The following is a 24668-nucleotide window of genomic DNA, read 5'->3' as shown; positions in this document are numbered from 1 at the left end:
CAACAAGTATCATGGCTTGGCTCTAGAGGATCCATTTGATCACTTGGACAGGTTCGACAGCTACTGTGGGTTGTCAAAAACCAATGGTGTGTCCGAAGATGCCTTAAAGCTCAAGCTATTCCCTTTCTCTTTGGGGGATAAGGCACGTCAGTGGGAGAAGTCTCTACCCAGCGACTCCATCACCACTTGGGATGACTGCAAGAAAGCATTCTTGGAGAAGTTCTTCTCTACTTCAAGAACTGCTAAGCTGAGAAACGAGATTTCCAGCTTTCAACAGAAGAACTTGGAAGGCTTCAGTGAAGCCTGGGAGAGATTCAAGGGCTACCAAGCTCAATGCCCACACCATGGCTTTTCTAAGGAAAGCTTGCTGAGCACATTCTACCGTGGTGCTCTTCCTAAGTACAGAGCCAGACTGGATACAGCTAGCAATGGGTTCTTCTTGGGGAGAACTGAGGAAGATGCAGAGGAGCTGGTTGACAACATGGTAAAGAGTGATGCAGTCTACAGTGGAGACTACGACAGAGGCAGTAGAACAGATGATAAGCAGACGAGGAAAGAGATCAAAGCTTTGGAAGACAAGATCGACCTCCTCATTGCTGAAAAAGCAACCCAAGAGCAGCTGAAGTTTGTTGGTAACTCCAAGCAGGAAGATCCACTTGCTGTCAATGAGGTTGAGGGTTTGGAAGGTCAAGAGGAGTTGTGTTTCATCAACAACAATGGTAGCTGGTACAAAAAGGAGCCCAACTTTCAGTACAACAACTACCAACAGAAATCCTATCCAAACAACCAACAGAGTGGCTATCCGCCAAGAAACAACCAGCAAGGCAGCTATCAGCCTCAGCAAAACCCCTCGTCTGGTTCCTCTGCTCCTCAAGAGAGCAGCACTGATACCTTACTGAAGCAAATCTTGGAGTCTCAGACTAGAAGTGAGAAGCAAGTTGGTTATGAGTTGAAGAACCTTCATTCCAAGATTGATGGGGCTACAATGAGCTCAACAACAAATTCTCACACCTTGCTTCTACAGTCAGGAATTTAGAGAATCAATTTGCTTCCATGAACACTCACCAGAATCGCCAGCAAGGATCTCTACCTGGAAAGTCTGACCAAAATCCCAAGGAGGCCAAAGCTATCACCCTTAGGAGTGGTAAGCAGTTACCTCCTAGAACCCTCACCAAGGATGCTGAGAAATTAGGTGAGGGGGTTGCCATCAACATAGATGATGAAGTGGTGATTGTTGATGAGAAGATCAATGACGAGATCTTGGAGAAGATAGTGGAAGCCAAAGGTAAAGGAAAGGTTGGAGAGGAGAAGAAGACAGTAAAGGATGGTGAAGTTGTTACTCCAGCAAGTGAAAGTTCTTTTGTTCCTCCTCCCTATGAACCCAAACTTCCATTCCCTGGTAGATTCAAGAAGCAGCTGCTAGAGAAATACAAAGCTCTGTTTGAGAAGCAAATGAGTGAAGCTCAGGTTGCAATGCCCATCATCGATGCTTTCATGTTGATTCCTCAATACAACAATTTCCTGAAAGATGTTGTAGCTGCAAAGAAGAAGGAGATGGAAGGCATGATGATTCTTACCCATGAGTGCAATGCCATCATCCAGAGGCTTGATGTTCCAGAGAAATTAGAGGATCCAGGAAGCTTCACACTACCTTGTGCTCTTGGACCTATGGTATTTGAGAAAAGTCTCTGCGATTTGGGAGCTAGTGTCAGCTTGATGCCTTTGTCTGTTGCAAAGAAGCTTGGATTCACTCAGTACAAGAAGTGTAGACTCTCTCTGGTGTTAGCTGATCGTTCAGTGAAGTATCCTGTGGGCATCTTAGAGGACCTCCCTGTGAAGATTGGAAGGTATGAGATACCTACAGATTTTGTGGTGCTTGAGATGGGTGAGGAGGCTCAAGATCCATTGATTCTAGGAAGGCCATTCTTAGCTACAGCAGGAGCTATTGTTAATGTGAAGGAGGGCACGATTGATCTCCATTTGGGTAAAGAGAACATCCTCCACTTTGACATCAAGAGGAAAATGAGGAAACCAACTGTGTTCGGGCAAGCCTTCTACATTGAAGAGATGGGCACTCCTGCTGATGAGCACCTTGAAGAGTTACCACCTGAGGACGACGAGGAGGGAGCATCTCCCTCTATTCATTCCCTATAGAAGGTAACCCACCACACTCCCTTGTATATACCATTTCATTTTTGCATATTAGTCTTCTTTTCGGTATCTCTCTCTCTACTTGACGACACAGAGACTGTGTCACTCAAGTTTGGGGGAGGTACCAAGTATTTGATCATGTTTGCTTTGATGTTGTTTCATTGAGTCACGCATGGCATACCTATTTGCATAGATAAAAAAAAAAAAAATCAATCATTTAGTTTGCATCATTTGCATTTTTAGGAGAGTCTAGAGCATATAGGTTGCATTCACTTGCATTGGGAGCAATGATTTTGAATGCCTTGTAAAGAACACTACGTTGCACTTGACTAGCTTTTGCACCTCTCAAAAAGACTTGTATGTTTCGAGCCTTGAAAACTCTTCCTGAAACTTGTTGATTGCTGAAACTCAGTCTTTGAAGCCAACTACAACCTTATTTGAACTGAACGAACTTAATGCTTCTTGCTCATGGTCCCTTGTGTACTGAGTCATGGCTATACACACTTGAGTTGTCACATCTTTTATACCAATCTTTTTTGACAAACTCTAGTGGTAGACCACTCCCAAAACCTTTTCCTCCTTTTAAGCTTTCATTGTTTGATGAGTGAGGCCTTTTTCGGAAAGTCTTACATGTGCATAATGTTGAGAGTATCGGGAACGACAATGCTTGATCTTCATTCTTGCTAGATTGGACACTCTATTGTCTAGCTATAGGTGGGGGTGAGTGTTGTGATTATGATTTGGGAGAAATGAAAAAGGAAAAGAATAGACTCTTTGTGCTTAAGTGAATTGTTTTATTGGGACCAGTATAGAAGCCTCTAGCTCAAGTTTTGAAAAGTCTTGGCCCCCAGCCTAAAAAAAAAGAAAAGGGAAAAAGAAAAACGAAAAAAAAAAAGAGAAAAGAAAAAAAAAAGAAAAAGAAAAGAAAAAGGGGGCTAGCAAAGTTGTTAGGAGCTAAGAAATGTTTTGAGGTTGTGAAAAAAATCCCTTGTAGATTTCAAAGAGAAGGAGTTAAAGTTCTTAGGATCTTTTGGTGAGAGATGTGAGTTTGGGTTTGACATTTGGGAATGATTGTGTAATTGTATGTTTGGGAAAATGGTAGAACAATGGAGATTGAGCATTGTATGCATGAGTTGGTCCCTTTCTTAGATATATTATGTGCAATGTCAAGGCTACTTGTTTTGAGAGTAAACCACCTTAAAGATCATATGTTTTGAACCTCTTGAATCACTTGAATAAAAGCCTTCCCTTACCCAACCAAATGACTTGGACCAACTGACCATTTGCAAGAATTCACCTGATGTTTTGTGCTTAATGAATGTGAGAGTTGGTTGATTTGAATGTGTGGATGCTTGATGATGAGTGTAAGAACAAAAAGAGTTAAGATAGGCCTAGAGAAGCTAGAGTGTAATAAGAGAGTGTGCTAGTTGTGTTTCTTTTGGCTACGTGCTCCCACCTTCAACCTCTCTCCCTATGAGTTCTAGAAAGTTCACTTGTGGACAAGTAAAAGAACAAGTTTGGGGGAGTTGATATCTTGCATATTTACATTGTTTTATCCATTCATTCATAAACATTTTCATCATATAGATTAGAATTTAGACATGTTTAGGTTGCATTTTGCATACATATGTCTCTATCAGGTATTTGAGTACCACATGGAGTTTCTGGAGACATTTGGGTGCATTTGGAGCTCAAAAAGGAGTGTTTAGAGTGGTCATTGGGCGAGCAAGGCATGGAGCGACCAGTCCGGAGCGACACCACCAAGTCGCTCTGACCTCCCTATTGGAGCGACCTTACCAGAGCGACAGGGAGAAGTCGCTCGCGGTTTCATCACTCGGAGACGCGAGAACGAGCCCGGAGCGACCTCCCGGAGCGACACCACGAAGTCGCTCGCATCTCACACCCCTCTCGGAGCGACCTCCCAAAGCGACACCCCGAGGTCGCTCGCGTCTCTATGGCGAGACGACACGAAGCGAAGCCTGGAGCGACCTCTCAGAGCGACCCACTGAGGTCGCTCCCGAAGGCCGGAGCGACTTGCCGGAGCGACATGCCGAGGTCGCTCCGCGCCTATTATCTGCTCGATTTCTGTTTTACTTAAGGGCCTTTTGGTCATTTCATTATGCACGTTTTTACATTTCAAAAACCTATGTTTTAAACATCTTTTGTAGCCACGAGAGGCAGATTATCTTTTATCTTTTGATCTATTGAGAAATACACAAGAACTCTCTTGAGAAGTTCATCTCTTGGATTTTGATTGTTATGTTCTTGTGTTATTGTTGATTTCTTATCTATTTCTCTACATGATTAATCTGAAATCCAATATGGGTTTAAGAGGAATCATGGAGATTAGTGAGTAATCACCTTTGGAATTCATGGGTTAGGGAGATTAAGGGTGATTAGGTTAGAGCTAGGATGTTTTAGTGTAGATCATTCATATTTCCTTGCTAGTAGAGTAATCATAATGCATCTTCTGAGTTGGCCACTCAGTTGTTGATCCTTAGGCATTTCTCACCCGAAAGGTGTTCGATGAAATGCCCGAGACAACTCTCCTAGGCTTTTAGTATACTTTGCCAAAGACATTTGTTGTTAAAGATGCTAAGATAGCTAATAGACTTGTTAGTAATGATTGCTTTCATATTATTCAACCAAAGACATTTGATGTTTGAGATATGTTAGCAAATGAGCATTCATCTAGACATAGAGCTTGCTTAGAATTGTGTCTAGGCTTAAGGTTGATAGTTTGATTGATCATTTGCCATCCTTAGTTCGATACTTGATCACCCAAGGTCTAATCCCTATGCCCATGAGTTCTCTTTTCCTTTAGTCAAGAAAGTATCATTCTGTTATTGCTTTCTAGTTTTAGTCATAGTTTAAAACCCATCTAAATCATTGGTTGCACTTAGATTAAGTGAGTACTTGCATTCTCAGTGCTTTGATATCCCTCAGAACTGGTTCGACAATCATTTATACTACAACATTTGTCTTAGGAGCCTTGAAAACTCCTAACATCACCGGTCAACACACGACCAGCATCACCAAGTAGGACAAAAACAGCTTGGTCACTGTTGTCATAAACAGATATCTTTGCACGATACCTGTTAAGAAAGATTCAGAAGGAAACGTCACCAATGTAATAAGCAGAAGCAAATACCAGGGAAAGTGTAATTAAATGTTCAGGCAAGAGACCATACTGAGGAACACCAGCTGTGTTGATCTTCTCACATTTCGTGTTTGTACAAACCAAAGATGTTGCACCTTTGGTAGCCTTAGCATGGCATCCACTGCATGCAATATAGTACCAAGCTGAACCATGAACAACATCATCGATTGTAGCAGTTCACTCAAAAAAGGCATCCTGCGACAGTTTATACGCAGTTCATATTAAAATCTTAGTGTTTCAAAATGAGTAAGAAGTATATAGCTTTATTTTTACCTTTGCAGATTCTTGCTTCATGTAAGAGAATATATCTGCTATAGTCAGTGTCTCACGCTTGGTGACGACGTCTGCACTTACTTGCATAGCAATCTCCGGGTTTGAGCCGAGCCTAACACACAATAAAAAACATTGATTCAGTCATTCACTACAATACATCTAACTGTGCGCTTCACATGAACCCGTATAGAATAGATATTGAAGACGGAGATACATACCAGTTGAAATAATCTATGGTTGGCTGGACATCATAGTCCATGAAAACCCGTGTGGGAGACATAGAGGTCAGTGCAAGGGTACCTTTTCAATAACGGAAGAAACATCAAAAATGATTGAGTGAGAAACTAAAGGCCAGTGTTAAAAAACAAAACGTTTTGGAATAGTTAACAATAATCAACCAATGATAAATTAGAAAACGTTTATGGAATAAGAAGATGTCAATGACAAATAAGAAACCGTTTATGGAATAATAAAATGTTTTTAGTATCACGTAAGCGAACGTTGAAACTATCTTTTTTGAAAACATGTCACAATTATCAATGAAATATGCGTCCAAAGAGATAATTGATTACCTCCGAGACGTTTGGTGTTAACAGCTGTGACCAAAAGCACCGTGGGAGTGTTGTCATATGAGTTAAACTTCTTGCAGAAGTCTGCTGCAGCCTGGTCCCAAAGATAGAGCTTCATGACAGGTCCGCTGCAAATAATAAGCTCTTAGGGATTTAGTAACTACCGAGAAATGGTGACTTGAAAATAGAAGAACACACTTACTCATGCGATTGCACATGAACCATAATGTGCCGAGTGGTATCGATCTTCACTTCATCGAGTGTGGGACGCTCAATAAGAGTCTGTCCATTGACCAACTTCATGTGGCCAACAACATCTAAAACATTTTCATGAAGAGTGTAATTTAGATGGTTAATCTAACACTAAAAACCAAATACTTGAACTGATTACTTAACCCAACAAAGTTCTAGATTTCTTTACCAAAGAAAGCAATGTAACTGAGATATGACTTTAAAAATTAGTATGCTTACCGTAGAGGTCACCTTTGAGATCACAGTTAGCTTCAAAATCTTCATACGAATGAAACCTGAAACGGTCTTCATCAAAAGAGGTTGGAATCTCGTAAAGAACCGACAATTCAGAGTTCCATGTGAAAGACACAGTTGCGATATGATCAGCAACCCGATACATCGTTTTGTTTCTCGACCCGTAGAAGTTTTTGAGCGTGTAAACTGATCCTTGTTTCAAATCAGGCAAGTACTTCTTGATACGTCCTGGTGAGATGAATCCCTGAATGACGGTTCCCTGTTGTCGGAAAAAATAACAACTCACGAAATGAGAACAAAACCTCCGAATAATAACAAATCAGAAACCAAACCCTACTTTAACTAATGAATCAATCGTATAACAAAACGTCAAAAATACTAATCGAAACTCTAGATTCTTCCAACCAAACTCTAACTCTAGATTCTTCTAACCAAACTCTACTTTAACTAATGAATCAATCGTATAATAAAACGTCAAAATTCAAAACCGTAGATTCTACTTAAAAGTTTAAAGAAACGTCAGAAAAGTCTCAGAAAAACAAAGATCTGCGTTTTGAAAACATTTTTTTAAGAGAATCGAGATACCTGCTCGTCGATGAGGAGCATTTCCAGGCCAATAAGTTTCTTCTTCACCGGATTTCGAGCCTCCCAGAAATGAATGAGCCGGAAGCGCAACTGATTTTCATGGGGACCTAGAGAGACATCTTTGAAGAACATGAATATTTCGTCAGTGTCGGATGAGACAGGAGACTTTCCATTTCTTTTCATCGCCATGGTTTGAGATCTGAGTGGTTCTAGGGTTTTAGTTAGTACGAAGAAAAGAAGAACTGCATATAAAAGAGGAGGAAAAGAGGGATGTGAAACGAAATCATTAAGGAGGTATTGATTGATTAGCACGGAAGTATTCATTGTGGATCGCTTAGTTATCGGATTCGTTGCTTTTCGATCGGAGAAGACGAAGAGGTACGGGTGAGAAGAATCACCATCTCTCGACGGCTATGTATTATTTTACGATCTCCGTCGAAGCCCAAATGGCAATCTGATAAAGCCCAAATACCAATCACGTAGCCCACGCGTTAAACTGCTCGACTTTGGACGGAAAAAAAAAACAAACCCTGAGGCCCGTGACTTTGGACGGATTAATCCGTGAAACAGTCTGATGTGGCAAAATACAGGTTTCTGATTGGCTCAAATAAACTATCCTACGTGTCATAGCTATCTGCTCAGTATATTGAGCTTTTAGTAGTGTTAGATGACTGGGTGTATTTACGTGGAACATGTATTCTTTACTATATCAAAACATATATCATATACGATCGAATTTTTTGTTCCTCACCAAAATTTAGCAAAAAAAAAAAACCTTTGTCATAGGTTATACTTCCATGTTTCATATACATTATTTCTTTACTTTTAGAAATTTACCGTTTTTCTTAGTTCATGCAAAACATTAAACCGAAATACTGAAGCATGATTTATAAAAACATCTGTATTATCATTATTATTACTCAAATCTCTAAACTCTCTAGAAACACAGAATTATAAGAACAAATTTTCTTATTAGCATTAGAAACTACTCAAAACTAAAGCTTTCAATGCTTCTCTTAGATCTCCTTTGGAACACCTCTGCATGAAACCTTTTATATGAATGACAATTTTTTAACACGTGAGATATAGAAAACACAAACTTAATCTAATAGAAAACTTCATTTTCCTATTTCTAGATTTTCTTATTGTATTTATCTCTTAACTTATTAAACATCTAATAATATGTTAAGTTTCCACAAATTTGGAATTATCTAAAAATTATAAGTAGCCATATGTTGATTACGTAAATAAAAGAAAATATTAACTATGTTGTTTTCCACAAACAAAACATCAATATGTCATACCAAACGAAAATAATGGATCAATGAATAAACATTATTCCCCAAGTTCCAAAATAAATGATGTTTTGGAGAGTTTTTGATGTTTCAAATTAGATGTTGCTTTGATATTTTTATATTAATCTTAGTTTGATTGAAAAATGTGTGACCAATGATGTTTTATATTTATTTTTAAAAATTGGCTGAATTAATTATACTTTATATAAAGATTGTAGTAAATCTTAAGATTGTTTTCATGTGTAATTTTTGGATATTAGAAACAAAATTGATTTTAATTACTTCAAATTTGTCTTACAATTTATATTTTTAGAAATAAAAATAGAAGTACATAACATAACTTATTTATTTTAACTTGGATGCATGAGTATTTGAAAATGTGGTGATAACCCCTGTTCTAAATTGCGGGGGCCGAGCCGCTTGTGAAACGTATGCTCACCGTGGCGAGTTGAGCCAATACAGTTGGGTTCTACGCCAGACCGAGTTATATCCGCTTAGAACGTATTTTTGTGTTATGCGGTAGTAGAATTTGAAAATCGTGTGAGTTAAAGTCGGTTATATTGCGTTCCCATCTGTACGATTTGGGTTGAGATAGTGTTTTGGTTTACACAAAACTTTTGATTTCTTCTCTTTTTCACCATCTCTGCTTATTGGTTTCACAGTCTTCATTTTCCATAAAACAATGGAAGATGGAAAAGAGGAGTTAGAAGAAAGTGGTGTGACTATTTTATTTTTGTTAGGGTTTTATTTTTATCTGGGCTTAAATATTGGAAAATTTGCCCCTATAACCATAAGAAAACACAAACTTACTATCTAACCAAAACACCATCTCTCTCTTTATTTCTCTTCCTATCTCTCTCTAACCTTTTACTAAAAATCTAATTACTTTTTTTGTTTGTTATTTGGCAAATAAGCCCATTAAATATTTTTAATGGGTTCTAGTTCCCATTAACTCGGTCCATGTGTCTTTTTAGAGACGTTAGTTTTTGTCTTTCTCCAAGACCATTGATTCAAAGGGATTCTCTAAAACTAATAATTTATATTTGTAAGAAACTTTTTTTTTTCTCATTCTCAAGTTTAGACCATGGTATATGCACAAAATTTCACATATGACATATATGAATGAAAAACCAAAATTATGATACATGATTTAAGTTGGTAAATATATTTTTGTATATTTAAAATTAATAATTTATTAAAAATTACTCCCCGCGTACTCTCCGATTTTTCAGTAACTCGCTAGGCCCATGATTGCCGCACGGATAGCGCGTAGCGAGTTTCCGAACAGAGGTGATAACCAACTGAGGAGTGGTGATATTCAATTGGGCATATCTATATGTACACCATGAGACACATGGCATAAAAGTCCCCTCAATCAATTTATTCTATTAAAATAGAAGTACATAACATAATTTACCTATTTTAAACTGTTACTACAGTATTTACTTTCACTTTTCACTCATCCTAACTATTTCATTAATTTTATTACTATGATAATTCAATAGTTTTTACATTCCTAGATTTCAGAATTTGTTGTTTATTTTTCATTAAAAACACGAAGCATACCAAATTCGATTATCAAACTAATTAATATAAAAAATAACCAATTAATAAACATTACAAAAACAATTAATGCGAACAAGTGTTTATTTTTTATGCTAAATGTGAATTAACTAATTATTGCGGACATGTGTTTGTCATTAATCAATAAACATGAAAAAGATAAAGATAGACATATAAACCGAATATACTTTTTAAACATTTTTATACAACTATTTGGAAGAGCGAAGAAGAAACCTCCCAGGCCGGTTCCCGATGTGCGCCGCTCGGATGGATCTGCTCTGCTCCACCACCGCCGTTTAGCTTTCCCCCTTGAAGAAGCTCCCTCCTTCATGTTTCTGATGCTGACTGTTCCTGTCCCGCCATGGTTCAGGCCTCCTCCAGATCCACCACCGTGTAAGTCCCTCCCGCTTGGATTTCTCTCTCCCCTCAAGCCGTCGGAACCACCAGACCCTCCGGATGTAACTTGCCTCTGGTCCATCACTGCCAAGTATGTGGCTGCCGCTAGACTTCCCCCGCCAGAGACACCATTGTTATCTTATCCTTCTCTGTGTGGTAATTTCCATCCAACTATTGATTCCCTTACGATAGTTGAGTCCATCCTCTACTCTGCTATAGAGTGTTCCTTGCCTATTATTACTTTCTACTCTGCTATAGAGTGTCCGTTGCCTATTACATCCTGGTTTCAGATCTGTTTAACTTCCTCTAGAGTGAAATACTCAATGTTAAATTGCAGATTTTTAGCTTGGTTGTGGTTTCAGATCTTGTTTATCAACACTCTTTTGAAACCAACTTCAACCTTCCTATTACCATGGCTTTTGTATTGTTGCTGCTCATGTGTTGCAAGGTCAACCTTTGGTTTGGAAGATTGCTCTACAGATGATTTGTTCTCTGTACTGTTCAAAGGCTCAGCATTTTGGTGTTACACCGCCTCTGCTATTGTAGCCAGCGTTAAGATTGTTATTCCTACACTAATTGCAGAACCAATCACAAGCATTAGATCACTGATTGTGTTCTTTGTTTCCCACGGCTTCATTCCACTGCTTAAGCCTAGTGTTGGCGAGATAGGAAGACGTCTCTGCAATGTTAGTTGTTTATGTATAGTGATTGCTTCTATCTTTGTGTTTTTGCTTGTCTTTTGTTGCAGCAAAGTTGTTAGCCAATATGACTTTGTTATCATCTTTGTAAACAATTCCTCTTCTAATGGAGACTAGTTATCTATAAAATCTTGTTTGACCAAAAAAAAAAAGACACATAAACCGAATTAATAAATCTGAACCAAATCTTACATAAATACTGAAAGGATCTATTAATTGTCTTTTTGTTATTTAAAACAAGCATAAAACTTACCTAACAAGCATAAAATAACTCAATGCCAATCCAATATGATAATTATATGATAAGAAATGTGAACGATACAGTTGATGATTCAGAAAAACAAAATCAATTTTTTCAATATAAAAATAAAATTAGTATGCTCGAAAAGTCTTTTTAAAAAGTTATCTAATAAAGATAAATGTTTAAAGTATACAGTATCGTTTATACAAAACAAATACTTAATCATAAAAATTAAAAATAAATATTTGTGCGGATGCGCGGATTAAATTTTAGTTAGGAAATTATTTTCAAGGCCACATATAACTTCTCTGAGCTCAATCATCTTGAAAATGAGGCTTTGGATTAGTTTACCAATGGATTTTACCTGAAGTAAAAGTAATTGCACAAAGATTCTGTTAAATACATTTAATCAAGGTGAGACTTTTTGTTGTAAGTCTACTTAGTAGATTTTCTTATGATAATTTCATTATTGTTGTTTATTCTTTATTGTTTTAATAACATTAATATATGATCTCACTATTATTGAATATTATTTTGATGATTACCATTTTAGTTTATTCATACAAAACTTAAAATTAATCAATATCATTTTGATTTTTGTAATTTCAAAATTTAGTTGTATACCATAAAACAAGTAGACTTTATTTGAAGCCTACTATACCCTAAACCACAAACTCCGAACCTAAACGTTCACTTGCAAACCGAAAACTCTTAATTAATCATTGTATCAAATATCAAAAATATGTAAAATATAAACTACCCAACATTGATATGTAAATTTAATTCAATAAAACAAAAAAAAATCTAAATCTAAAATCTAACCCTAAGAATCTAATATTAAAAGTAGTACATCTTTGAACATTTTGTTGCTAAACCATAAGCATTGTCCACCACATGTTACCAAACTAATATATATTCTTTTAAATTGTTCAATCCTATTAAATTTTAATTTATATACTTCTTACATTGATGATCTACAATAAATTTCACACAAATTATTTGTTATACATTTTTAAAATAAAAATTACGACATAGACTTTTTTCTTTTATTATTAAGAAATCTATATTTTGAAAACTTCGTTCTTTTAAATGTAGTCTTCCGAAAGATAAAATCATAAAATAACTTCCTAATTTTTTGTTTGGTCATAAAGAATAGATAATAATTTTGCTATTTTTTAAGTTAGTTTTTGGGTTTGAATGTATATGAATGAACTATACTTTTGTATTTCAAATCAATTTGTAGGTTTTATTCGACAAATCTCCCGTATTCTGACCTATAACATATTGTAGTTTTGTTAAAAATATTTTATTCTATTATAAATTAAAAGTCAACAGTTTAAAACAAATTTTGACACACTTCAATAAAACGCTCAAGCCTCAATGCTTTACCCTTTGCCCAGAGTGGCAGAGTGAGCTTTTATCTACACACATGCGATACGGCTTAGTGTTGTTTTTTTTCTGTTCTGTGCTTTTCTATGTACTTTTAAATATGTGCAGATGGTTCAAGCAAGACCGGCTTAACATTCGGCAGGCAGAAGGACTCGAACCGTGGCTCAGTCAGATCCACTGACTCCTCTTCCTGTGCACTCCTGCTCCCACCTCTTGACCATCCTACTTTGTTTTCTTTCTTCTTCTCATTACTCTGCCAGTACAAATGTAACCAATATCAATGTTCGAATATTTGAACGCTTAAAGGATGAGCTTGTGTTTGCATCTAGTTAGAAACATTACCGGAAAAAGATGATTGATGGGGAAGTTTCTACGTCTTGAAGTATCTGGCATGATGGTAGAAAGAATCTGAACAACTTCTCTCATTGTTGGCCTAGCTTCTGGCTCCAGAAGCAAGCACTCTTTAGCAAGATACGCCATTATCTGCATCTCTTCTTCAGCAAACTTCCCATTGAGCCTCGGATCAGGCAGCTCCTCAATCACCCTCTTACTGTCTTGTAAACGTGGCATAGCCTAACACACACAAGTTTCAATGACTTAAAATATTGTTGGTTAAAGAGATTCATAAATTTAGTAGTTCTGTTTTTTTTAAATTTACCCAAATAACAAGACTTTCTTCTCCTTTGTTGTTGCTTGGTTTCTGTATCGGTTTTCTACCGGTTATAAGCTCGAGTAGAACAACACCGAAGCTGAACACATCTGACATAGGTGAAGCACATCCTGCAATAGCGTATTCAGGTGCAAAGTAGCCAAACGTTCCTTGCAGTCCCATTGTTGGAGAGCTTGAACCGCTTTGTAAACCTCCGTGTCCTATAACGTTGCTGCTGGCGAACTTATTGGTCGCTTGCTCTAGCTCTCCGTATGAGAACTGAAAGATCATTCCGTGTATTGTTTCCGGTTTACTCACGCAAAACAAAGAAGCATTCTGAAAGAAACATCCTGAGAGTGAGGAGGTGATGCTGATCTTGGGTTGTGAGATGGAGCTTTTACGGGCTATTAAGTTGGAAGAGCTATGCCAGCTAGATTCTCTGTCTGAAGAGACTGAAGGGCTTTGTCCAGAAACATTGCTGCTCCTTCGGTAAATGTAGCAAAACATGGAGGCAAGGAAGGCTACTGAAGTAACTGCGACGCAGAAGATTAGTGTAACGAGAAGGAGTTTCCTTGATAAAGATTGCTTCTTCAAAGGTCCTGGGAAACGATTAAGGAGATATAGTTATGACTTATGATGACATATAAGTTACTGAGCTTTTGCCTTAGAACATGATGGGATAGAGAGTAAAGTTACCAGAAGAGCAGTTGCAAGCAGTGAAGCATGAAGAGTTTGAACCGGTAACGGCTATTATTGGAAATCCATTTGCCGGACACAAGCATACCCATTGGTCTCTCTCCGCTACGTCAGATCAAGAACTTAGTTTTCTCTAGAATCTTGAACTGTTACATGATGCTGAAGAGTTAGAAACTAAAATCAGAAAGCCAACCTGGTCTGCAGTTGCATGATGTGGAACAGTTAGATTCCAAGATATCACTTTGATTGCCTGAAGAGAAGCACGTGCACGTCCAGTTGCTTGCACCTACAAACAGAAAGGATCTATTTAGTTGCAAGTCACACCGGTTTCACTTATGGAAATAACATAAAGTAAGACACTAAACCTCCATAACATAGCTGAACTGATATGAGGACTGAGAGAATCACAAGTGCGGTTTCCACTCTCATCTTCATTTATATTTGCTGCAGCAGAAAGAAATAGTTTAATATCTGAGAGTAGTTGATAGAAGGGCTCTAACATGAAGATTAGATGAAAACCTTCATGTCGGTTTTAATCTTCTACTCAAAGTAAACTCAACCTGAAACAAATTATATTGGATTAAGAACAAGATTACAAGGAGAGCTGAAAATTTATAGAAATTTTTAGAGTAAATCAACAGTGGAATATGAATAAAAGTGGGTTGGTGAACAGACATCCAAAAGATTCTAACTCTGTTGCACCAACTGAGAAACAAAGTTCCAAGATGATCAACATAAAAAAAAACATTCTATGACCTGGTCAAAAATAACAATAAAGAGACTCCGGTTCTTTAACTGGCCAGAGCTTAGAAGATGATACAAGTAACCCCCAAAATCAATAAAAGTAGTCACATCAACCATTTAAGACTCATTGCCACTCATCTAAACTCTGCAAAATTTCAACATCCCTCTGTATTTAAGTTGGTCAGATAAAAGACACAACAACAGGAGAACCGACACTAATTGGCCGACTAGTTCTAACAACAGAGCAAACCATACCAAAGACAAGAGAGCCAGTATAATAGTTTAGATACATTACCCTACAAAAGTGGTGAAGTTGGGAGTAAGAACAAGATTCTTTTAGTGAAGTTGTAGTATCAAGAAATGGAAGTTGCAGACAAAAGGATATATACACAAAAAGAAGGAGCATCACGAGGGATATGGATTAGTAAAATATATACACTACAATAATGTGATTATTGAAATGATTGATTAGTAGAAATAGTCAAATAATGGGAAACACAGAGTAGGAATAATTAAATTGGAATGAAAATGGACCAACCACCTTTAGGAAAGAAACGGAATTGCAAATCTGAGTGTGACCCTTCAACCCATTATAGTATCAAAGGTGAAGGAATCATTCAAATACTTTTTTAAAAACCAATTTTATATCAAAAGAACACCTTTTAAAAACTTTATAAACTGTTTAATAATGGCAAAATCTTCATATATTATAATCAAACAAAACATTCATAAAATGTTAGATTGTGAATCCAGCAAGAAGAGTTAAGAAGCATTTCGAAGTTAAGAATCAGACAAGAAGTAAAGAACCAAACACTAAACATAAAATCAAATCCGTAAACCGAGATTAGATTAAATGAGATTAGATATATCCAAAAAGAGATAGAAGAAGAGGAAAGAAAGGGCATTGCTTTTACGGAAAAGCATAAAAAAACGTAAGTCGAAGCAAAATGTGTCGGGACCCCAGAAATTCCGGTGTCGGTTGTCGGCTATCGGTAACCGGTACTTAAACCGGTTTAGGATGTGGGACCCGGTTCCGCCATTGACCGTATCCAAAGGCTCTTTCTTTTTTAATGGGAAAGTGAATTTTATCGGAACAAAAAAAAAGAGTTAAGCTTTTGGAGAAAATCAATAGAGACCCCATTTCATGTTTTTGAAGAAAATGAAAAACACAGAACAAAAGCAAAGAGATTAATAGTAACCTTTTGTAATGAAGAAAGTGGTTGACGTGAGAGAGATTATCTTTGGTGTAGCGGCTACTACTACACCAGTAAGCTCATAATCGCGTTTGCTTCTGAGCTTTCCAGTGTAAAAGATAAGCTCTTCTTCGAGGAGAGTGAACGATTGAAACTGCAAGTCCTTTTCCCGGTGGTCAGATATCCAAAAAAAAGAAGAGAATTTTAGAAAGCCAAACGCGAATATAAAAACAGAGGTGTCCGCGAAATAGCGTTTGCGTTTGCGTGATCACTGAACTGACAAATAGAGATCGATGGGGTTTAAAAAAACATTGTTCATTTATGAGATCCAGGGGATGTCACGTGCCACGTTATTCTATAGTCTATACTGGTTATGAAATTTGCTTTGGAATTCGTTTTCATAAATGTAGCAGAGATGTCAGATCATCCTAGCTGGATGAAAAATATTAGTGATTCTTTATTTTGTTCTTTTCTTTCAATTTTTAAGAACATTTTTTTTTTTGAATGAAGATCGAAAAAACGTTATACAAAAAGAGAGAAATATGAATTACATATATCACTAGTCCTCATCTGAAAGATTAACCAAACCACCATTTGACTTCTCTTGTTGCTGCTGCTGCTCTTGTTCTTGAACCGACCTTCTTGGCTGTGTTGTTGCAGCAGCAGCAGCAAACGTGGGAGCTGGAAATGATCCATATTGTCTTAAATGAGGCGCCCGTCTCCGAGCCAAGTGAGGAGCCGAGGCACGCACTATATGAGGCGCCGGGCCACGCACTGGTGGAGAAGAAGAAGATGGAGGAGTCATGTTGGAGATTACAGGACGCGGTCTTGGCCTAGGCGTGTTTGAGAGCGGCGAATGCAAAGGAAGACCTTCTGTTGTCACTGAGGGTCGAGGAAGAGGTGTTGATGAATTCACGTTGGTGTTTGATTGCGCTACAGCTTGAGGGAAGCGCGCAAGAGGGCGTAAATGATTTGGTGCTTGAGGTCCCACTGCTGTGACTGGAGGTGGAGGAGGCGTTGTTGAGTTCACATGCGTGTGTGCTGCTTGTGCTGTTTGCTGAGACATCGGACTTGGTTGAGTAGTGGGGCGGCGAGGGAGATGATGAAGAGGACCTGATGAGTTTGGTGTTTGAGGTTCCACTGCTGTGACTGGAGGTGGAGTAGGAGCTGTTGAGTTCACATGCGTGTGTGCTGCTTGTACTGTTTGCTGAGACATAGGACTTGGTTGAGTCATGGGGCGGCGAGGGAGATGAGGAAGAGAAGCTGATGAGTTTGGGACTGGGTCATCATCCACGGCTATGACTGAGGGTCGAGGAGGAGCACTAGTACTCAGTCGTGTGCTTTCTTGATGAGGTCTCACTCTTGGAGGAGCAGTTGAACTCATATGTGTGTTTGTTTGTACTGCTTGTTGCTGCTGAGTTGAATGTTGAGAGATCATAGCTGCTAAAAAACAAAGGAAAGAGAAGAGAGTGTGGGTTTAGATCAATTTGCTTTTTATCCAAACAACACTATTTCAATCTTTTTATTTACCTCTTACAGCTGCAAGATCATTGGATGCACTCCTCTCTGAACATTTAGACACGAAAGCGTTCCCCAAAAGACTGCCCGTTCGAACAAGACCCATACGTGTTTCCACCTCCATCACTTTGGCATCAAACTCCTGTGATTCCTTATCAAACTCGCTTCGTGCTTCAGCCATCTTCCTTTCCAGCTCAGCCATTAACTGTGATGTCTGCTTACAAACAACGAGACAAAGAGACAATGAGGAAAGAAAAAACCGAATATACAGAGAGAATTAGAGGAGGAAACTAACCGTTTCATCAACGCTCTTCTTTAAGTTCTCTTCTTCAATGCGTATCTTCTCAAGTTCGTACTCATACGGGTCACTAAACAAATGCCTCGGAGGATTCTGTCCCATAGTAGGGTTGTTAGCAAGAGGTGTTGATCCGCCATGTGAGATGTTAGGAGGCTGAACACCATTTTCATGAACAGCCGCTGAATGGTTAACTACACAAACCAGTCACAAAGCAACAAAAAGTCTTTTTAAAATTATAGTAAACTAAAACACCAACTATAACTAAAGCATGGTGATAACTATCCTGACCTGAAGAAGCTGCTCTAAACGCCATTTGCTCTGAAGAAGATGGCATAGAACATGTACCTTGAACACCCTGTAGAACTAACCAATCAATTTACAGCAACAAAACAAGAACCATTCTATTTAAAAAAGGAGGAAGGGAGCAAGTAACCTGATGTGATCTAGCAGAACCATGGATGTCTAACGTAGAGGCAGGGTCTGGGAAAGGAACCACGAACTCTTGGTCCAAAACGGTATCAGCATCATGACTTGTTGTTGTTGTTGTCATATAACCTTCAGGAACAGGTAGCATCTCTACGTCACAAAGCTGATCTTCAGCAGAAGCAGTCAAAATCTGAGGAGAAGTAATATGTACAGTAGTGGCCTCATTCTCCGCCGTTGATGCCATCATCTAGTAGAAGTGTCTGGCATCATCATCATTTCAGATGCATCACTTTCAAACAAATCATAGAACTATTACAAAGAAAGAATCAAACATTAATTCTTTTTTTTTTAGCAAAACAAAAAAAAAGGAAAGGGAGGCAATTTGGATTTTACATTAAACCCTGCAAAAGTGATTAACTTTCAATTAAAAAAAAACAATTTACAAACTTTACAAAAAAACACATTAACTGTTTGATTCCGAAATCTAGGGTTTCTGCAAAATCAAATTAGCTTTTTTTTTAAGAAATAGGAGCTGACGAAACGGCTTTGCTTTGAAAACACATAACAGAAATGTAGATTTGAACAAATGTAAGTGGAAAACAGCAAGAAAGACCAGAGGACACAAGCCTTACTCTGTGAAGAATGACGATTTCAGTGGAAATTTTAAGGTTGTTTCCCTCGTGTAACGTGATGCAATACCTTTTTAGAAGAAGAGTGATTAGCTCAAGAGACATGGTTCGTTTCCTTTCGCTGGAGCTTTATTAACTGGGCTCTCTATTAGGCCTATGAATGTTAAAGTGGCTTAACTCAAAATGGTTAAGTCCAGCCCATGATAAATTTATAACCCTTAATTCAAACTTGACTTTTTGTGAAGTTGTGAGGTTGTTAGCTTTGTTTAAGCCTATGGGCCATTACTAAGACTGCAGATTCAGTTAACCGGAGTAAAACTACGGTTCGATTCAGGTTGTGTAAGTTTCATTTTTTCAAAAAAAAATTTTGGTAAATTTTTTTTTTTAGTTCTATTTTTTGGTATTGCCTCACGGAAAAATTAGAATGATTTTTTGTTGGATAATGTGTTCTAAAAAGTTATGCGATCCAAGTTTAATATAAAGAATGATATTTTACAAATTGTATTTGGTACTTAGCTGACAAAAAAATCGGTGTAATATATATATGTTGTTATAATTTTTTTTCTCGATTGAGCTTGTATTTTGCTTGAATAACCGGTTGAAGATTTTGCTTTACCTAAGAAAAAAAGAGTGAATGCTTTTTTTTTCGGTTGGGGATAATAACCGAACAGAGAGCCATTACTTATCTGTTGGTCTAGCTTACGGTTTAATATGGTATGGTCTAAGCAAACCAACCCGGTTTTCTAATTTTAATAGAGATTTGGAGACGAGCTTCTCCTTCGGTCGTCGTCACTCGTGACTCGTGGAGTGCGAATCGCTGTACCTCCTCCTCCGCCGCCGCCTCAAAGAACAACAATGCCTGTGAAATGGTAACCTACTCAATACTCACTCCTTCTTCAATCAATCTCATTAACTAACTCTCCTTTCTCTATAGGGTTTTGTATTGGCAACCAAACCAAGGATCGACAGTAAGCACCCAGATCCTCAACGAGGCGGCCCAGTGCGTGGAGAGCATCAACGGCGTCAAAGAAGGCCGGTGGAAAGCCGCCCTCAACTACTACAAACCCATGCTGCGCGACCAGTCCACCCACCCCGACCTCCCCCGCGATTTCCTTGGGATCTCCCTCGCCGACCAGCCCACCAAGTACTACTTCCTCATCAGGTCCCAGAGGCTCGTCGTGGAGGCCGACGCCTCCATCCAGCTCATCATGGAGAAGCTCCAGTCCTACAAATCCAAAGTCTCCATCTACTTCGACGGCTTTCAGTATCTGCTCGGTGATTTTCGCTTGAGGGTTGGGAGGGTCGTTCCTGTTCACTCCGAGACTATCAGAGGCATTGTTATGGAGGTTTGATGATTCTTGAATTCTTGATTTGTCATTTATTGTCTGATTCTTGATTTGTGAGTTTGTTTTTTAGGTGGAGTATCTTCCTATTTCATCGATGGAGAAGGCGAGAAAAGTGATGGAGGAGTTTGTAGAGATATGGCATGAAGCTCTGTCTAAAACGTCCTTGTCGGGGAAGTTTGTGAACATAGAGCTTAACTTTGGGGAGTTTGGACTTGCGGATACCTACACTCCACAGCACACTGGTGTTCAGTACGCTATCGTCATGGCTCACATGATCGCAACGGTTCAGCCTGCAGCGAGAGGCTAAAACTAAAACACAGCATCCTGTTGTGATGATGCTAGTGAGTTTCATTGTTCGGTTTTATGATATAACATTTGAGAATGTGTATTGTTTAGAAGAGTTTAGTACTCATTATCCATGTTCTGTGATCTTAATTTATTAAGCAAAAGGACAAGCTTAAGAAAACAAACTCAAGTCAAAAACAGTACAAGGTTGTGTTTGTCCAACTCCACAATGCAGAACAATCAGTGGGTTTAATAAAGAAGAATCATAACCAACCCAGAAATTGTTCAGTGCCCTGTTACCAAAGATGGCAGGTTAAGCATTTGGTGTCACATGGTCATCAGATAAAAGGCTTCTCCTCCCATATCCATATACATATTGTACTTAATCCAAAACAAGATGTGCAACGCCATAGAAATGAATTGTGATCACAGGGAATATCTCTATGATCTTCGATTTGTAGCAAAGCATGTTGTTGGAGTAGACTACACCATTCAGCGATCAAACCGTTTTCCACTGCCTCTGTGACTTTGTTGTAGTAGCTCCTGAGCAAGTAGGTGAAAGTGGTACCAGAGTCTTCATAAACATAGTCGTTGAAACAGTCACAGCATTACGTCCAAACTCCAAAGTTTATCTTACTTAGGACCAACAATACCCTAACCGGATGTGATAAACCCTGAGCTGTTTTAGGAAAATCCAATAGTGGTTCCAGGCATCTGGCCTGAAGTGGATTTGGGAAGTCCATGGTCAGTAGACCCACCAACAAGTGGGATCCTCTCAACCATTTTATAGAATTTGGGAGGAAATTTAAAATATGCCCTCTATCATTTTTTTTAAAGGCCCTCTAACATACAAACATGCAATTTATAATCAAACTATTAATTATTAAACAATAATGTCTAGAACAAGCAAAAACAAAATAAACATCTTGTAAGTTCCCTTTTATAAAGGGAAAATAGTCATTTAAATCAAGAATTTTTAAATTTGGTTGAGAAAATCATGAGCTTTTTCGTTGACCATTTAAAGTTTCAATTTATTTTGAGATCTCGATTAATTTTGACTGAACCAATTTTAATATGTCGTTAGTTCGATTAGATGGGATTAATCTCCGTTATAATCTATGTTAAACACCAAACGACATTATTTCGAAAACATAAGAAAACCCTTCAAATCCCTATATCCCCAAATTGAAATCCCTAATTCTCTGAAAATCAGAATCAAATCAATATCAGACACTTTCTTTTCAAATCGGTGCAAGAATGATAATAAACAAAGGGATCATTTAGAACCACACTTACACTTGGCTGGGAACCCACGTTTTTTTCCTCCATTTTGTATCTTTGAAGATTAACTTATCATGTAATCAAGACAAAGTTGTGAAGAGAAAATATGTTTTTAATTTTCTGAGAAATAAGAATTTCGATTTCGGGCTATAGGGATTTGGAGGTTTTCTTATGTTTTCGAAACGCGTCGTTTGGTGTTTAACAGAGATTATAACAGAGATTAACTATGTCTAATCGATATGTTAATCAAACTAATAGTGTATTAAAATTGGCTTAGTCAAAATTAGTTAAGACTTTAAGTGGTTGAAGTTTTAAATAGTCCCCGAGAATTTTCATGATTTTTTTTTAATGACCATTTTCCCGAATTATAAATGTAAACATCAAGATTATACATTTAAAGATATCTTATCCTTTAAAGATTAATTATGTTAATAAACGTCTGTAGGGTCGTTTAAAATCTATCCTATACTAAAAGTTGGATATAATGAACAGAGAAGGGGTCCACGTAAGCAAAAAATTCGTAGCCAATAATAGTGCCATGTCAGCAACAATGCCACGTTAAAAATCATTGTTCGAACCAGGCTTTTCGTGGCCTTTGAAATTCATTGCTAACCTGTCTTTCCTCTAAGCCTAACATTGGCCCATACTCTCTCTAAAACCTAATACCTGTAAAACGACAATCCTCCATGGTCGTCCTCTCATCCTATCACCACTTCCATCTGTACAGCTTCCCCTTCACCTCTTCAACGTATTCATTCAACATATTAAGCCTCATAAAGCTCAATAATTAACTACAGATATCCTAGCGCCATGAATCGATTTCTATCCCACCACCTCAAAACTATATATATCCCTCATCTATTCTTCCCATCCCTCTTCACCAGTCACGGAAATCAATCGATCAGAGCTACTAATGGCAACCAGAGGACGAAATCAACCTGTGATTCAACCATGACCTTTTCTTCAGTGACGTTGTTGCTGGCTTGGCTGGAGCTTCTTCTTATTAATAAAGAACTTTTAGTTTCTCCACCAGGGTTCTTGGAACACAACAGGTTTGTGTTGATGGTAACATTACTTAAAATTTGAATGCACACTCTAATTTTGTTTTTTTTTTGTTAGGTTGATGCACATATTTACCGGTGGAGATGGGACACTAAGATTGTGATTTCAGATGTTGATGGAACTATTACAAAGTAACAGCTTCTGGATCCTTACTAATTTTTCTTCATATTAGAATTATAATATCTAGACATATGCTAATGTGATGATCCTTTTGCTGCAGATCTGATGTGTTAGGTCAGTTCATGCCTTTGGTTGGAAGGGACTGGACACAGTCTGGTGTGGCCAAGATTTTTTCAGCTATAAAGGTAATTTTCAAGGTTTAAGTTAGTTTAGCTTCTCAGACTTTAATTTGGTAAAACATGAGATCCAACTACTGCTTATGTAAGATACAGTTTGTAATTATGGATCTCACATTATGCCTTGCTTTGTATTTCTTTCAGGAGAATGGATATCAGCTGCTGTTTCTGAGCGCTTCTGCCATTGTCCAGGCATATCTAACAAGAAGTTTCTTAAATAATCTAAAGCAGGTAAGACTTGACAGCTTTTTTACCATTGAATTGGTACTCGAATCCATACTTATTAATACAATAACATTAGTCTAATTAACTCAAATGGTAATCATGTGAGGCTATGTATAGCCTTTTTTTTTATGAGATCTCTTTGCTTCTTATGGATTTTTTTCCTCCGGCTTGCAGGACCGAAAAGCTCTACCAAACGGTCCTGTAGTCATTTCACCAGACGGGTTGTTTCTCTTTTTTTTTTTTTTAACTCATGTACTTTATAACTACCTTGCAGTGATAGGAAGAGCACCTCACAAATTCAAGATCGCATGTTTGGAGGTAAAAGTTTATCTTTGACATAAGAGAGAACGGTTAATCCAGCGGCATGTGTTTAGATAAGAATAAGTTTACAAATGTAATGATGTGCAGGATATCAAGAAGCTTTTCCCAGAGCACTATAACCCGTTCTTCGCTGGATTTGGAAACAGAGACACTGATGAGCTGAGTTACAGCAAACTCGGAATCCCCAAGGGAAATATATTCATAATCAACCCAAAGGTAATCAATTTTTCTTGATAATCTGACATGTATTATTGATTGTTTGTTGGAACCTACTGAGAGAGACTGTGTTTTATAAAATTGACCAGGGAGAGGAAGCAACAGGAGATCGAGTAGATGTCAAGTAGTCTTACACATCACTTCATTACTCATTTTAATTGATAGTTGTGAACTCCATCTGACTCAAAAAAATTGTTTAGGTTGGCTCAAAACCAAGATGTTTCTGCTATGGTCAATGCATCTGAGCTGACAGGTCAAGATGCTAACCATTCGTGAGATCTTGCCTTATTGAGAAGGAAATGAAATTAAAAAAAAACTAATAAGTACGTGTTTACTTTTTATTAATATATATGCAAATCACAACACATCAATCTCTCAAAACTAGAGGAAATATATAATTAATAAAATAAAATAATTTGTTTATATAGTATAGAAATAATCAGAGTGAAGATAATCAGAATGAAAAAAAAAACATAAATCAAAACTAAATTGTTGCTACGAAGACCAATTCCACCCCACTTATTTATATCCAACAAAAATAACATATTACTATTCCAACCAACTAAACCATTATATTACTTTCTTCCACGTGTATTTAAAAATTAGATACAGATCCGTGCAGTGCAGTGCACAAAGTTAATTTGATGTTTTAATTTCATAAAAACATAAAAAAATGA

At 37.6% G+C, this 24668-nt stretch overlaps 5 protein-coding genes, 1 long non-coding RNA gene and 1 other non-coding gene across 15 annotated transcripts; 3 read left to right on the top strand and 4 right to left on the bottom strand.

The window, feature by feature from the left end:
- Positions 1-244: 244 nt before the first annotated feature.
- LOC117127051 lies at positions 245-351 on the bottom strand. Its single transcript, XR_004449809.1, has one exon. It is a non-coding gene; the product is annotated as a small nucleolar RNA R71 (small nucleolar RNA).
- Positions 352-5007: 4656 nt separating this feature from the next.
- On the bottom strand, positions 5008-10364 carry LOC117126627. Its single transcript, XM_033275170.1, has 4 exons — positions 6625-10364; positions 6356-6470; positions 6157-6281; positions 5008-5884 (listed from the first exon to the last, which is right to left on the bottom strand). Exons 1-4 carry the CDS (start codon positions 6782-6784, stop codon positions 5757-5759), a joined length of 528 nt encoding a protein of 175 aa, XP_033131061.1. The 5' UTR covers positions 6785-10364; the 3' UTR covers positions 5008-5756.
- Positions 10365-10407: 43 nt separating this feature from the next.
- LOC117126628 lies at positions 10408-12875 on the top strand. Its single transcript, XR_004449287.1, has 2 exons — positions 10408-10634; positions 10927-12875. It is a non-coding gene; the product is annotated as an uncharacterized LOC117126628 (long non-coding RNA).
- LOC103829720 (receptor-like serine/threonine-protein kinase NCRK) lies at positions 12702-16329 on the bottom strand. 3 transcript variants are annotated; one of them, XM_009105416.3, is made up of 8 exons: positions 15191-15447; positions 14671-14711; positions 14517-14595; positions 14345-14437; positions 14152-14256; positions 13465-14054; positions 13149-13379; positions 12702-13059 (listed from the first exon to the last, which is right to left on the bottom strand). In XM_009105416.3, exons 3-8 carry the CDS (start codon positions 14584-14586, stop codon positions 12901-12903), a joined length of 1248 nt encoding a protein of 415 aa, XP_009103664.1. In that variant the 5' UTR covers positions 14587-14595; positions 14671-14711; positions 15191-15447; the 3' UTR covers positions 12702-12900. The 3 variants fall into 3 exon arrangements, with proteins under 3 accessions (XP_009103664.1, XP_009103667.1, XP_009103665.1); XM_009105419.3 differs by lacking the exon at positions 15191-15447 and adding an exon at positions 16095-16329 and having other exon boundaries at positions 12705-13059; XM_009105417.3 differs by lacking the exon at positions 15191-15447 and adding an exon at positions 16098-16288 and having other exon boundaries at positions 12705-13059; positions 14671-14713.
- A 177-nt stretch (positions 16330-16506) lies between these two features.
- On the bottom strand, positions 16507-19079 carry LOC103829719 (helicase protein MOM1). 7 transcript variants are annotated; one of them, XM_009105409.3, is made up of 6 exons: positions 18963-19079; positions 18338-18590; positions 18193-18259; positions 17902-18095; positions 17619-17820; positions 16507-17531 (listed from the first exon to the last, which is right to left on the bottom strand). In XM_009105409.3, the coding sequence occupies exons 2-6, from the start codon at positions 18575-18577 to the stop codon at positions 16648-16650; spliced, it is 1587 nt and encodes a 528-aa protein (XP_009103657.1). In that variant the 5' UTR covers positions 18578-18590; positions 18963-19079; the 3' UTR covers positions 16507-16647. The 7 variants fall into 7 exon arrangements, with proteins under 7 accessions (XP_009103657.1, XP_009103661.1, XP_033131058.1 ...); XM_009105413.3 differs by having other exon boundaries at positions 16507-17528; XM_033275167.1 differs by having other exon boundaries at positions 18250-18259; positions 18338-18639; positions 18963-19069.
- Positions 19080-19574: 495 nt separating this feature from the next.
- Positions 19575-20780, top strand: LOC103829718 (mediator of RNA polymerase II transcription subunit 20a). Its single transcript, XM_009105408.3, has 3 exons — positions 19575-19828; positions 19894-20305; positions 20376-20780. The coding sequence occupies exons 1-3, from the start codon at positions 19815-19817 to the stop codon at positions 20610-20612; spliced, it is 663 nt and encodes a 220-aa protein (XP_009103656.1). The 5' UTR covers positions 19575-19814; the 3' UTR covers positions 20613-20780.
- Positions 20781-21006: 226 nt separating this feature from the next.
- On the top strand, positions 21007-24541 carry LOC103829905 (phosphatidate phosphatase PAH1). The gene is made up of 7 exons (XM_033275171.1): positions 21007-22923; positions 22991-23064; positions 23154-23238; positions 23374-23460; positions 23629-23772; positions 23863-23991; positions 24081-24541. Exons 3-7 carry the CDS (start codon positions 23176-23178, stop codon positions 24117-24119), a joined length of 462 nt encoding a protein of 153 aa, XP_033131062.1. The 5' UTR covers positions 21007-22923; positions 22991-23064; positions 23154-23175; the 3' UTR covers positions 24120-24541.
- Positions 24542-24668: the final 127 nt, after the last annotated feature.

Source organism: Brassica rapa, chromosome A07, assembly GCF_000309985.2.
Source record: "Brassica rapa cultivar Chiifu-401-42 chromosome A07, CAAS_Brap_v3.01, whole genome shotgun sequence".
NCBI lineage: Eukaryota > Viridiplantae > Streptophyta > Magnoliopsida > Brassicales > Brassicaceae > Brassica > Brassica rapa.
Note: the sequence above shows the minus strand (reverse complement) of the source record. Positions and strands in the feature narration are given on the sequence as shown.

What these genes read in the sequence shown, in the direction of transcription:
- LOC103829720 (XM_009105419.3), bottom strand. Translation starts at nt 14,586, where the DNA reads ATGAAGATGAGAGTGGAAACCGCACTTGTGATTCTCTCAGTCCTCATA. An exon ending in ATCATGCAACTGCAGACCAG is followed by an intron (nt 14,257 to 14,344) that starts GTTGGCTTTCTG and finishes GATCTGACGTAG; the next exon opens with CGGAGAGAGACCAATGGGTA. An exon ending in TGCTTGCAACTGCTCTTCTG is followed by an intron (nt 14,055 to 14,151) that starts GTAACTTTACTC and finishes ATCGTTTCCCAG; the next exon opens with GACCTTTGAAGAAGCAATCT.
- LOC103829719 (XM_009105409.3), bottom strand. Translation starts at nt 18,577, where the DNA reads ATGATGGCATCAACGGCGGAGAATGAGGCCACTACTGTACATATTACT. An exon ending in GTTTAGAGCAGCTTCTTCAG is followed by an intron (nt 18,096 to 18,192) that starts GTCAGGATAGTT and finishes TGGTTTGTGTAG; the next exon opens with TTAACCATTCAGCGGCTGTT. An exon ending in AGAAGAGCGTTGATGAAACG is followed by an intron (nt 17,821 to 17,901) that starts GTTAGTTTCCTC and finishes GTTTGTAAGCAG; the next exon opens with ACATCACAGTTAATGGCTGA.
- LOC117126627 (XM_033275170.1), bottom strand. Translation starts at nt 6,784, where the DNA reads ATGTATCGGGTTGCTGATCATATCGCAACTGTGTCTTTCACATGGAAC. An exon ending in TCTCAAAGGTGACCTCTACG is followed by an intron (nt 6,471 to 6,624) that starts GTAAGCATACTA and finishes AAAATGTTTTAG; the next exon opens with ATGTTGTTGGCCACATGAAG. An exon ending in GTTCATGTGCAATCGCATGA is followed by an intron (nt 6,282 to 6,355) that starts GTAAGTGTGTTC and finishes TATTATTTGCAG; the next exon opens with CGGACCTGTCATGAAGCTCT.
- LOC103829905 (XM_033275171.1), top strand. Translation starts at nt 23,176, where the DNA reads ATGCCTTTGGTTGGAAGGGACTGGACACAGTCTGGTGTGGCCAAGATT. An exon ending in AGATTTTTTCAGCTATAAAG is followed by an intron (nt 23,239 to 23,373) that starts GTAATTTTCAAG and finishes TATTTCTTTCAG; the next exon opens with GAGAATGGATATCAGCTGCT. An exon ending in TCAAGATCGCATGTTTGGAG is followed by an intron (nt 23,773 to 23,862) that starts GTAAAAGTTTAT and finishes AATGATGTGCAG; the next exon opens with GATATCAAGAAGCTTTTCCC.
- LOC103829718 (XM_009105408.3), top strand. An exon ending in TCAGAGGCATTGTTATGGAG is followed by an intron (nt 20,306 to 20,375) that starts GTTTGATGATTC and finishes TTTGTTTTTTAG; the next exon opens with GTGGAGTATCTTCCTATTTC.